Raw genomic sequence first — 12,200 nt, 5'->3', positions numbered from 1 at the left:
AGATGTCTCAAAATATTATATAGTATTTTGAAAGGTCAATTGACAATACCCTTTTGTTTTAATTATGCTTATGGCTTTAAGAAAATTCAGACGCGTTTGTTTTCGAAATCGTTTTATTCACCCTGTTTTCACCATGTACAGTCTTGTGTGTGTGTATATATATATATATATATATATATATATATATAGCATTCACACACACGCGTGTGTGTGTGTATGAATGCTCACAAAAGGCGTAGAAAAGCTTACATTTAAGAAATGCATGTTCTCTTGAGGATAATTAAGGATCTAATTAAGCAATTAGTGTGTCCAATTTGCTAGCAATTTGGAGATGCTATTTAAGAAAAATTATATGGACCAATTACTTGCCCTCTTGAGAAAGAGAGTACATGCAGCTGAAAATTTGTGATCAGATTGTGTACATGTGATACTCGTGACTGACTTGGTCTCTTTGGGTAGCTCTTATTCGTCGATTGGCTTTGTTTTTGGGGAGGATAGTTTAAAACCCACCTTCTTTTTTTCTTTTTTTTGTTTATTTAAAGTAATTAAGTATCCTCAATTAAAAAAGTAGAATTTTCTAAAGTAAAAATCATTTTTGTTGAAGCAGTTTTCCGAATGATAACGTAGGAAAGGGCCCAGCACAATGCTTGATAACCGAGGATTGAACTGAGAATGAAGGACAAAGAAAAAGGGGTCAAAGCTGCCAGCGTTGTCTGGCCGGTGGAAGCTCCGATGCCTAAGTTAGTTGAAGTGTTCAAAAGAAAGATGAACTTGAAGATTATGGATCAGGGAAAAGATAAGCAAAGTATTCAGTTTTAAGGTAAAAAGAAGTTATCGAAATAGTGAAAAGGGACCCCCCTTTTATAGGCATCAGATTGTACATGTTCATCTAACACTGTGGACTTTTACCGAGGGTCCACGTGTCAACAATATATCGGAGAACATCAAATATGATATTTATTCAGATATGTTTATTATTTCCTAAGGGTAACACTCGGTACCTGCCTCAGGCTCGGCTGACCGAGCCTGATAACCGAGTGTCGATAATATAATCTATATAAGCCTAAGTCTGCCGAACATGAGTTTATTCTGAACAATAAAAATGACCGAGTAAGGGGAATAGGCCTATAGGTTCGAACTGGGCCCAACCCAACTGAAATATGGACCAACAGTTACCCCCCAATTTCCTTTTCTAATAGAATAAGGAAATTACATGTAAAAAACCAAGTGTAGGTCAGTTTTTTATAAGCTCGGTTTTAACTTTTGGCAAAATGACGCGAATTGATTGATTTTTTGAATTTCAAATTTCAAATTTCAAAAAATAAAACTGAAGCGTTTGGGATGCTTACCTCCGCCTTTTCGCGAGCCACGCGTCAGCTTCTGCACCGAGAAAGAAATGCAGAAACGTCGCTTCACCGAACCCTAGTTCCTAGGGTATTCAATGAGTCGTTCGGTCTTCTTTCGCAGGTCTTTATAAACCTTCCTTCCCCTTCGTTCAAACCCCACTGTTCTATATCGCAGATTTCAAATGGGAAGCAATAAGAATCACGTAACTGATCAACATGATCGGTGGAGGAAAGTGGGAGACGTGTTTACGTAGAATAGAGATGCAGAAAATGGAGAGGGAAAAATGAGCGGGAATGGAGAAAAGTAGCGACATGCTCTGCTAATTTTGTTGATTCCGATCGAGGTGTTCGAGTGGGAGACATTTAGACCCGCGAGTCAAGAGTCTCCGATCGAGGAAGGTTGCTGGAATTGAAGCAGCTACTAGCAGGGACATATATAATCATCTGCTTTTGGATTTCTCGTAGCAAAGAAAAAGACACTCAATCGGGCCAACACACTTGCAAACCGTCACACGAGCTTGAGGTAATTGGAAAACTTCTTTTTGTCCTGTTAAATATATTTGAGAGCGGAAGAAGGAGAGAGAAGAGAGTATAAGGATATAGGGACTACATTGTATTGAGTAATATATCTTTTCAATATTTTATTGTGATTACAAAGGTCTCTATATATAGAGAGGCTGTGAGTGATAAGCAAGAAACCCTAATAAAATATTATATCATCTCCTCAAATTCAAGGTGTAAGATTTAGTTAATTTGGGAAAAAGAAAGGGAAATTATGGTTTTTTTTTTTGTCACCGGAGTAGTGGCCGGAATATGCTGGAGGAAGGCGGCTGCTGGCTGCCGGCAGTGGCTACTGGTGGCTGATATGAATGATTTGAGCCATGAACTGGGCTTGAGACTTAGGTTGAAGCCTTATTGAATAAACCTTGATGGACTTAATTGATTCTGGTGAGCCGGTTTGATTGGGTTAAAATTGGTTAAAACCCGTGGACCATTGAATATTGTCTGACCCGAAAAGAAGTGACCCGGGTCTAACTCGATTAACCGGATTGACTGCCTTGGACCAGGTTGGAGGAATTGACCCGGTTGGCCTGCAAATTTTATTAAAAAAAAAAAAGTGATAATAAGTAAGAAATTTATATTTTGTAAAGAACGGATATTTAATTGATGTAAAATAATAATAATAATGTAAAATGAATAAAGAAGTAAAAAGTAGTTTACTATCTTACAAAAAAAAAAAAAAAAAATGGTAGTTTACTAGTTTTTTTTTTTTTTTGAGATGTATTATAGAGTTAATGTAATGTAACATGCATGCACATTAATTGTACATCTAAAAAAGCTTATATATTATTATTATTTTTTTTTTTATTTCGAGTTATTGAATTTGTCTTAGCTGTTTGTACAATTTTCAAACTTTTGAGGGGCCATAGAACCTCTAAGTCTACCGGCCATCGGTGCTCCGCCACTAAATATGTCTACGACATGCCAGAAAATTGACAGAAGACCCACAATATTATGTGGTTGATTTTTGTGGACATTTATTTCAACAAAATTTTCGTACCATGCATTGATGACATTGACATTGACATTTGACATTTAACATGCATACGTCCTAAAATCTTGTATCAAGTCAATTGATTTTCATTGCTGATCTTAAAAACAAAAACAAAATGAAAAAAATAAAAAAGAAACAAATCATTTTTGTTCTCTTATTTTTGTTAGCTAGCTGTCACAGTAGATTCTGTCAAAGCAGAGGTTTCACTCCATTAGACTGATGGACAAGTAGGGCTGTTAAGTGAACGAAGTGTCTCGCGAGCAAGCTCGGGCTCGGCTCGCATAAGCTCGGCTCGTGCTCGACTCGAATATTAAATGAAACACTTCATGAACACAAATCCTAGCTCGAATATTAAACGAAGCAAGCTCGGCTCGACTCAGCTAAGCTCGTGAACAACTCGTATAAGCTCGAGTGTGTGTGTGTGTGTGTGTCTATATATATATATATATATATAAACTAAGTAATACATAATTAATTATAAATCTCATAATTATTAAAACCTTAAAATTGCATTTATATTTAAGCGTTAGTGAATGGAAAATTCTAGACCCTTCATGATCAAAGAGATAGAGCAATCATTAAAAAGACCTTGATTCAATTAGAACATATCCAAACGAAAGGAAGAAGAATCAAACAGAAACTATTGAGGGAGATTGTGAAAGGTATAAACTATTGAAGAATCAAATAGACCCAAACACTATCACTACCTGTTAAGAAAACATCAATCTCTAAGTTTGCTTATCTATAAAAGGATGCATATCCTCTCTCTTTGAAACCAAATGCCTTGCTGTATTGACTCAGGCTCCATACTCGACTAGTCAGGTTAAGCAAATGCTCATATGCAAACTAACTTCTTAAGCCGTTTAAGAGTACTTGAAGTTAAAAAAAAAAATTTTAAAACAAAAACATTAAATATAAGAGCCAGCTCGCGAGCTGGCTCGGCTCGACTTATTATTAGCTCGAGCTCGATTTTTTTGGCTCGCACTTAAGCTCGACTCGAGCTCGAGCTCGAGTCAAATTTAAACGAGCCAAGCCTGAACAAGAGAAGCTCGCTCAAGCTCGGCTCGTTTACACCCCTATGGACAAGTCACAAACATGAGCAGGAATTCATTTTGAGCCGTGGATTTCATTTTCAATATGTTATATTTGAAAAATAAAACAAAAAAAACAAAAAAACATATCCACATGTTATAATGCAACATGTAACACATGGGTTTTAACGGATTCACATATCTTAATATTAATATGAGAAATACTATTTAATACATTGGTATACGACTATAATATAATTATAATAGTATGATAATAAACATTAGCTTTTGATTTTTTTTTTGATTTTTTTTTTAATTAATCATTATATATCTAAATGTTAATTTTCACAGTAATGTTATTCTAGCTATAACAATCCACTAAATAACATTACTCTATTATGATATACTAAATGTTTTCAAGATCCCTTATATATATATATATATATATATATATATATATATATACTTTAAATAGATTTCCATGTTTTTATTAAGAGTAATGCTAAATATTATAATTATATCCGACCTTCATCAAATAATATTGACATGAAATTAACTAATTAGTTGGAGTGTCACGTCAACATTATTAAACATTGAACAAAATTGTAATTTCTAACAATTCTCTTTTGTTACCGGAGATGTGAGGTAGCAGAAGAATCAAGACACCACCTTGCCTTGCTAGCGAGGCCCACGTATGAAATATTTGGCTTAGGTGCTTGAAATTTTTTTCCAAGCTGTAAATTTAATTCCATTAAAAAAAAGAAGAGTGAAATTTCAAAGCCAATAATAAGCTAACAAAATACACCAATTTAGTGATCTTCGACGTTGATCCAACTGGCTGTGAGGAAGAAAATTATAATAAAAGTGGAAGAAATTAAGAGAGAATGCATACACAAGATTAATGATTATCACTAAAAAAAAAGGAGCTTAAAAAGATTACATCTCAGCTCTTATCAACTAAAAACAAGTTTAAACAACGTTGGTTGAATCACTGGCATGCAATATTCACCATTTGATTTAACGTAGCCACCATGTCTCCCGGTCGGCCGAGCTGGAGGAGAAAAACTTAAACGACAGAACTTCCACTCCGAGCTCAGCAAATGCTCTAAACGGGGCCAAAGAATCGCGGCACAGAGGACAGCTTAGGTTCTTGTATCCAAGCCACCTGTCCAAGCAAACTCTGTGAAACAGATGATCGCATCTTAGCTCTCTAATCTCGTCTCCATTTTCGATCTTGCATAGACACACAGAGCATTGCACTTCCGAACAACACGCAGGGTCCTGCTCGTACCGTACTATGCTCAGTTCTTCACCAATTTCCGGCACGCCATCATGCGCGTGTGGTGGCTTGGAGAAAGCCCACTTCAGGGAACTCAACATGATTGATATTGAAGAAGGTAGATTATTGTTAAATCGGCTGCGTAAAACATTGAAGATGCAGAAAACAAGAAGCGAAAAGAGTGAGAGAGTGGAGAAAGCTAAGGAAACGTTCATGTTTGATGATTAATTATGTGCAGGAAAAAGGAAGATATGATCGGTGTTCTTTTAAAGGCTCTGATTGGTGGAGGAGGATTAATTTTGTCTTGGAAGATACTATACGTCACGTCCCTTGTTTTCTGTGTTTTTTCCTTTCACATGTGTTTCTCGTTCCAAAGACGGTCTTCTTTTACCAAGAGGCAAGACACATGCAGTGGGGACCCCAAGGAATATAGGTTGGGAGGGACGAATGTCCACCAAAAATTTTCAAAAAATGTCTTAAAGAATGCATATTTATAAATTTGACCCCTCAAAATTGTATTTTTGTCCATTGTGTCCCTCTTTAATTTATTAATTTTTTTTTAAAAAAAAGTTTTGCCCTGTCTTCTAACATAAAAACTTCAAATGTCCCCATTTATTTAGTTTTCCTACATATTAAAAGGTACATTTTTCTTGGACCAAATAAATCATGTTTAGTTTATTTTATTATTTGTTTATATTATTATATGTTTGTGATGTTATAAGATTAAATTTAAGATTTCTATACTTTTATTTTATATAAACACAAACAAATACACATACATAGAGATTATATATATCGATGTGTTTTTATATTTATTTAATTACGTCTTCAAAAAAATATTTGTCCTCCCACTCCATAAATCCTTGTTCCACCCCTGGATACATGAGTTTCATCCGTGTTTTTTATAAGGGGGGGGGGGGGTCTGTTGCAAGACTGGATTATGGGTCTTCAGTTTTAAAATGATTTGAAGCGTATTTTATGAAGAAAAATAAGTGGCAGTTTAAGAGATTAAAATATATATAGTTTTTAAAATTTGATGGGACTAGTTGACTGCCCGAAGCTTCAACGTGGCTCCGCCGCCGGATGTTTGGAATATTATATGATACGACAATTTGTTTAAAGATCAGACAAAAAACTGAAATAGTAACATACTATACGTTATCTTTTCAATCACTTCCAAGTATGATCTTGTCTCAAGCTTTGTGGGGTAGTTTTCTTTAAATTATTGTTTGAATCTCTCATTATTAGCTTATTATTTTATTTTCAGATGTCTCAAAATATTATCCATTTCAAAAGGTCAATTGACAATACCCCTTTTTTTTAAATTATGTTTATGGCTTTAAGAAAATTCAGACGCGTTTGTTTTCGAAATTGTTAATTTATTCACCCTGTTTTCATCGTGTACAGTCTTGTATAATATATATAGCATTCACACACAAAGGCGTAGAAAGAAAAAATGAACGCTTACATTTAAGAAATGTATGTTCTCTTGAGGATAATTAAGGATCTAATTAAGCAATTAGTGTTTCCAATTTGGAGATGCTATGTAAGAAAAATTATATGGACCAATTACTTGCCCTCTTGAGAAAGCTGAAAATTTGTGATCAAATTGTGTAAGTGTGATACTCGTGACTGACTTGGTCTCTTTGCATAGCTCTTATTTGTCAATTGGCTTTGTTTTTGGGGAGGATAGTTTAAAACCCACCTTCTTTTTTATTTAAAGTAATTAAGTATCCTTAATTAAAAAGGTAGAATTTTCTAAAGTAAAAATCATTTTCAATGTTGACATATTCACTTGCCTAATTAGATTCTCTGGGCCGATGAGTTAACATGCATGGCCATGAATTTCATATCAATTGACTTTGGTTTCTTGCATCTGCTTTAATTTCCTGTGCAATTACATGGGAAGATTTGAAGACCCCATACAAACAAGCCACATCCGTGATCCGTACGTGACTGGCCCATCAAATACATGAGAGACAAAGAAAAGAACATAAAATATTCAGTGAAATGTTTTTGGCTCCACGCTCGCACGTGTTTGACCGAAAAACACTTGATATGGGAAGTCTTGAACACTCCTATTATCAGCAAACTCCTCATAGCAAAAGAACTCCAACTTCGACAATTAGAAACATTAATCACGTTGACAAGCATGAGGCTTGCTGATGGTATAAATTGACTTATCTTGTCGACAAAAATTGACGTAGGACAAAGGAAAAACAACGGAAAATAAATATAAATTTAATGTTGAACAGGGTGCATATGTTACGTGTCAATAATGAGGTTTGATAGAGTCTCACCGCTGAATGAAACATAAATCACACATCAAAAAGAGAAATTTTATCTCCATGGCTTAGAGTTTCAATAAATTAAAAATACTTCACTCATTCATAATTCATTCGTACATCACCTTCATATATATTGTTCAAAGGTTGATTAAATGATTATTTTTTATTTATTTATTTATTTTTTTGTAAGAGTGCAAGTTTTTGAAACAAGTGGTAATTTAACGCACATATGCTTATTTAGCGTAGCCACCATGTGTCGCGGTGGTGACGAGAAGAAGAAGTGAAAGAAGAATATTTGAAAAACAGCACTTCCACGTGATTCTCGTGATCACCCTGCACAGCTGTGCATGGAAATAGGGAACCACGGCAAAGGGGGCAGTTTACGTGCCTGTACCCAACCCATCTGTCCAAACAATCTCTATGAAAAAGATGCTCACATCTCAGCTCGCTAATCTCTTCTCCTTCCTCGATCACGCATAGGCACACAGGGCACTCCATTTCTTCTTCTCTGCACTCGTACCGCTCTATGCTTAATTCTTCGCCCATCTCTGCCATCTCCTGCTGCGAATATTGCTTGGAGAAAGAGTGGTAAAGCAGGAAGTTGCATGCCCATTTCAAATGGGAAGCAATAAGAATCACGTAACTGATCAACATGATCGGTGGAGGAAAGTGGGAGACTTGTTTACGTAGAATGGAGATGCAGAAAATGGAAAGGGAAAAAAGAACGGGAATGGAGAAAAGTAGCGACATGCTCTGCTGCTAATTTTGGTGATTCCGATCGAGGTGTTTGAGTGGGGGACATTTATAGACGCGCGGGTCAAGAGTCCCCGATCGAGGAAGGTTGTTGGAAGTGAAGCAGCATGCTAGCGGGGACATAGTCAGCTGCTTTTGGATTTCTTGCGGCTGCCGAGAAGAAAAAGACACTCAATCAGCCGGCACACTCGCAAACTGTCACACGCGTTTGAGATAATTGGAAAACTTCTCAAGTCCCTAGAGTCCTAGAGACACGCGCCATGTAAGCGACTGGGTATTTTGAGATTCTAGTAGTAACGGAAAGTACGGGAGATTCTAGAAGTAGAGGAAAGTAGAGGCGTGCGTGCCTCACGTTAAAATATTCATGCACAGGATCAAGGAGTATATAGAAGAGGTATGCCTGTAATTGTAATCGCGTTCTTCAAATCAAATGTGTGAAAAGGATTTATGGTATTGCGGTTTCGAAGATGCTAAGGAAGGCGCCGTGCTATTAGCCATTTAATACACGTTGTGTTTATCCTATTGTTAGCTTAATCGATGTATCTAATTCTATAATTAATTTATTAAGGCCTATTCACAAGAGCTTTTTTTGGGACTTCTTTGTGCTATTTCCCCACACATCTTGTGCAGAAGGGCAGTTCCACAATATGTGCTTTACCGTTTCATCTTCCCTTGAGCAACGAGCACAACACCTCTTTTGATTAAATTATGTTTCGTGGGTATGTAAAATATTGTTGCATGCTTTCCACATGAACATTATAACTGCATTTGGGATTTTCAAATTTCAGATGGTCTTCCATATTGTATTCCCACACGTGTCTAGATCCTTCACCTGACTTCAGTGTTTGAAATTCCTTTTCCAAATGATAGGCACTGCACATTGAGAAAACTCCATTATTCGTACCCCGCCATATTAATAAATCCTTTGGTTGCAAAGGACTCAAATGGATCTGGCAAATGGTGTGTGCTTCCTCCTCATTGAAAATTGCTCGTATCAAGTCTGAATTCCACCACTTAGTGTCTTGGTCAATAATCCACTCCACCCTTGCCTCTGCTGCTAGTACACTACTTTGAGATTGAATAGAAAAAGAAATTGAGGACGGGAGCCATTTATCCCCCCACCCCCAGATCCTTATGTCTATTCTTTTTCCTTTTTTTTTTTGGCCATTCAAATGTGTTTCTCGTTCCAAACACGGTCTTCTTTTACAAGGAGGCAAGATACATGCAGGGGCGGACCCAAGGAATATATAGGTTGGGAGGGACGAATATTGTCCACCAAAAATTTTCAAAAATTGTCTTAAAAGTATGCATATTTATAAATTTGTCCCCTCAAAATTGTATTTTTGTTCATTCAAAATAATATTTGTGTCCCTCTTTAGTTTTTTTATTTAAGTTTTACCCTCTCTTCAAACATAAAAATGTCAAATACCCCCATTTATTTAGTTTCCCTACATATTCAAAGGTACTTTTTCTTGGACCCAATAAATATATATAGTTTTTAAAATTTTATGGGAATAGTTGACTGCCCAAGCTTCAACGTGGCTCCGCCGCCGGATGTTTGGAATATTATATGATACATACGACAATTTGTTTAAAGATCCGACAAAAAACTGAAATAGTAACATCCTATACGTTATCTTTTCAATCACTTCCAAGTATGATCTTGTCTCAAGCTTTGTGGGGTGGTTTTCTTTAAATTATTGTTTGAATCTCACATTATTAGCTTATTATTTTATTTTCAGATGTCTCAAAGTATTATATAATATTTTGAAAGGTCAATTGACAATACCCTTTTTTTTTTAATTATGTTTATGGCTTTAAGAAAATTCAGACGCGTTTGTTTTCGAAATTGTTAATTTATTCACCCTGTTTTCGTCGTGTACAGTCTTGTATAATATATATAGCATTCACACACACGTAAGGCGTAGAAAGAAAAAATGAAGGCTTACATTTAAGAAATGCATGTTCTCTTGAGGATAATTAAGGATCTAATTAAGCAATTAGTGTTTCCAATTTGGAGATGCTATGTAAGAAAAATTATATGGACCAATTACTTGCCCTCTTGAGAAAGCTGAAAATTTGTGATCAGATTGTGTACGTGTGATACTCGTGACTGACTTGGTCTCTTTGGGTAGCTCTTATTTGTCAATTGGCTTTGTTTTTGGGGAGGATAGTCTAAAACCCACCTTCTTTTTTATTTAAAGTAATTAAGTATCCTTAATTAAAAAGGTAGAATTTTCTAAACTAAAAATCATTTTCAATGTTGACATGTTCACTTGCCTAATTAGATTCTCTGGGCCGATGAGTTAACATGCATGGCCCATGAATTTCATATCAATTGACTTTGGTTTCTTGCATCCTTAATTTCCTGTGCAATTAATTATATTGGAAGATTTGAAGACCCCATACAAACAAGGCACATCCGTGATCCGTGAATGGCCCATCAAATACATGAGAGACAAAGAAAAGAACATAAAATATTCGGTGAAATGTTTTTGGCTCCACGCTCGCACGTGTTTGACCGAAAAACACTTGATATGGGAAGTCTTGAACACTCCTATTATCAGCAAACTCCTCATAGCAAAAGAACTCCAACTTCGACAATTAGAAACATTAATCACGTTGACAAGCATGAGGCTTGCTGATGGTAAATTGACTTATCTTGTGGACAAAAATTGACGTAGGACTAAGGAAGAACAACGGAAAATAAATATGAATTTAATGTTGAACAAGGTACATATGTTACGAGCCAATAATGAAGTTTGATAGAGTCGCTGAATGAAATATAAAACACCTCAAAAAGAGAAGTTTTATCTCCATAGCTTAGAGTTTCAATAAATTAAAAATACTTCACTCCTTCATTGATCTAATTCAGTCGTTATATATGTACATCACCTTCATATATACTGTTCAAATATTGATTAAATAATTAAATTTCGTTATTCCTTTATTTCTAGAACTGTAAACTTTTAAAACAAATAATGATTTAGCACACATATGCTTATTTAGCGTAGCCACCATGTGTCGCGGTGGTGACGAGAAGAAGAAGTGAAAGAAGAATATTTGAAAAACAGCACTTCCACGTAATTCTCGTGATCACCCTGCACAGTTGTGCATGGAAATAGGGAACCACGGCAAAGGGGGCAGTTTACGTGCCTGTACCCAACCCATCTGTCCAAACAATCTCTATGAAAAAGATGCTCACATCTCAGCTCCCTAATCTCTTCTCCTTCCTCGATCACGCATAGGCACACAGGGCACTCCGTTTCTTCTTCTCTGCACTTGTACCGTTCTATGCTTAGTTCTTCGCCCATCTCTGCCATCTCCTGCTGCGAATATTGCTTGGAGAAAGAGTGGTAAAGCAGGAAGTTGCATGCCCATTTCAAATGGGAAGCAATAAGAATCACGTAACTGATCAACATGATCGGTGGAGGAAAGTGAGAGACTTGTTTACGTAGAATGGAGATGCAGAAAATGGAAAGGGAAAAAAGAGCGGGAATGGAGAAAAGTAGTAGCGACATGCTCTGCTAATTTTGTTAATTCCCATCGAGGTGTTCGAGTGGGAGACATTTATAGAAGCGCGAGTCAAGAGTCTCCGATCGAGGAAGGTTGCTGGAACTGAAGCAGCATGCCAGCGTGCTAGCGGGGACAAAATCAGCTGCTTTTGGATTTCTCGCACCTTTAGTGCAGTCCACAAAGAAAAAGACACTCAATCAGCCGACACACTCGCAAACTGTCACACGCGCTTGAGATAATTGGAAAACTTCTTTTTGTCCGTTGGAGATTAAACTTCTTCAAATGTGATTATTTATTTCTTAAGTCCTACAGTTCTAGAGACGCGCCTTGTAAGCGACTGGGTATTTTGAGACTCTTCTCTAGTATGCAGTAGTGGAAAGTAAAGGCGTGCCTCACGTTGAAAGATTAATGCACAGGAACATATCTCATCAA

At 36.3% G+C, this 12,200-nt stretch overlaps 2 protein-coding genes across 2 annotated transcripts; both read right to left on the bottom strand.

Moving 5' to 3' along the window:
- Positions 1-4,949: 4,949 nt before the first annotated feature.
- On the bottom strand, positions 4,950-8,153 carry LOC132178403 (uncharacterized). Its single transcript, XM_059590844.1, has 2 exons — positions 7,750-8,153; positions 4,950-5,349 (listed from the first exon to the last, which is right to left on the bottom strand). Exons 1-2 carry the CDS (start codon positions 8,151-8,153, stop codon positions 4,950-4,952), a joined length of 804 nt encoding a protein of 267 aa, XP_059446827.1.
- Positions 8,154-11,257: 3,104 nt separating this feature from the next.
- On the bottom strand, positions 11,258-11,674 carry LOC132178402 (E3 ubiquitin-protein ligase RHA2B-like). Its single transcript, XM_059590843.1, has one exon. The coding sequence runs from the start codon at positions 11,672-11,674 to the stop codon at positions 11,258-11,260; it is 417 nt and encodes a 138-aa protein (XP_059446826.1).
- Between the last annotated feature and the right edge of the window lie 526 nt (positions 11,675-12,200).

This window comes from Corylus avellana, chromosome ca4 (genome assembly GCF_901000735.1).
Source record: "Corylus avellana chromosome ca4, CavTom2PMs-1.0".
Lineage (NCBI taxonomy): Eukaryota > Viridiplantae > Streptophyta > Magnoliopsida > Fagales > Betulaceae > Corylus > Corylus avellana.
The sequence above is the reverse complement of the archived record's forward strand: the minus strand, read 5'-3'. Positions and strand labels throughout refer to the sequence as shown.

Excerpts from the sequence above, each read along its gene's own strand:
- LOC132178403 (XM_059590844.1), bottom strand. The coding sequence starts at position 8,153 with ATGTTGATCAGTTACGTGATTCTTATTGCTTCCCATTTGAAATGGGCA. Across the intron at positions 5,350-7,749 it reads CGTCACCACCGCGACACATG|CCGATTTAACAATAATCTAC; the intron begins GTGGCTACGCTA and ends TGTTTTACGCAG.
- LOC132178402 (XM_059590843.1), bottom strand. The coding sequence starts at position 11,674 with ATGTTGATCAGTTACGTGATTCTTATTGCTTCCCATTTGAAATGGGCA.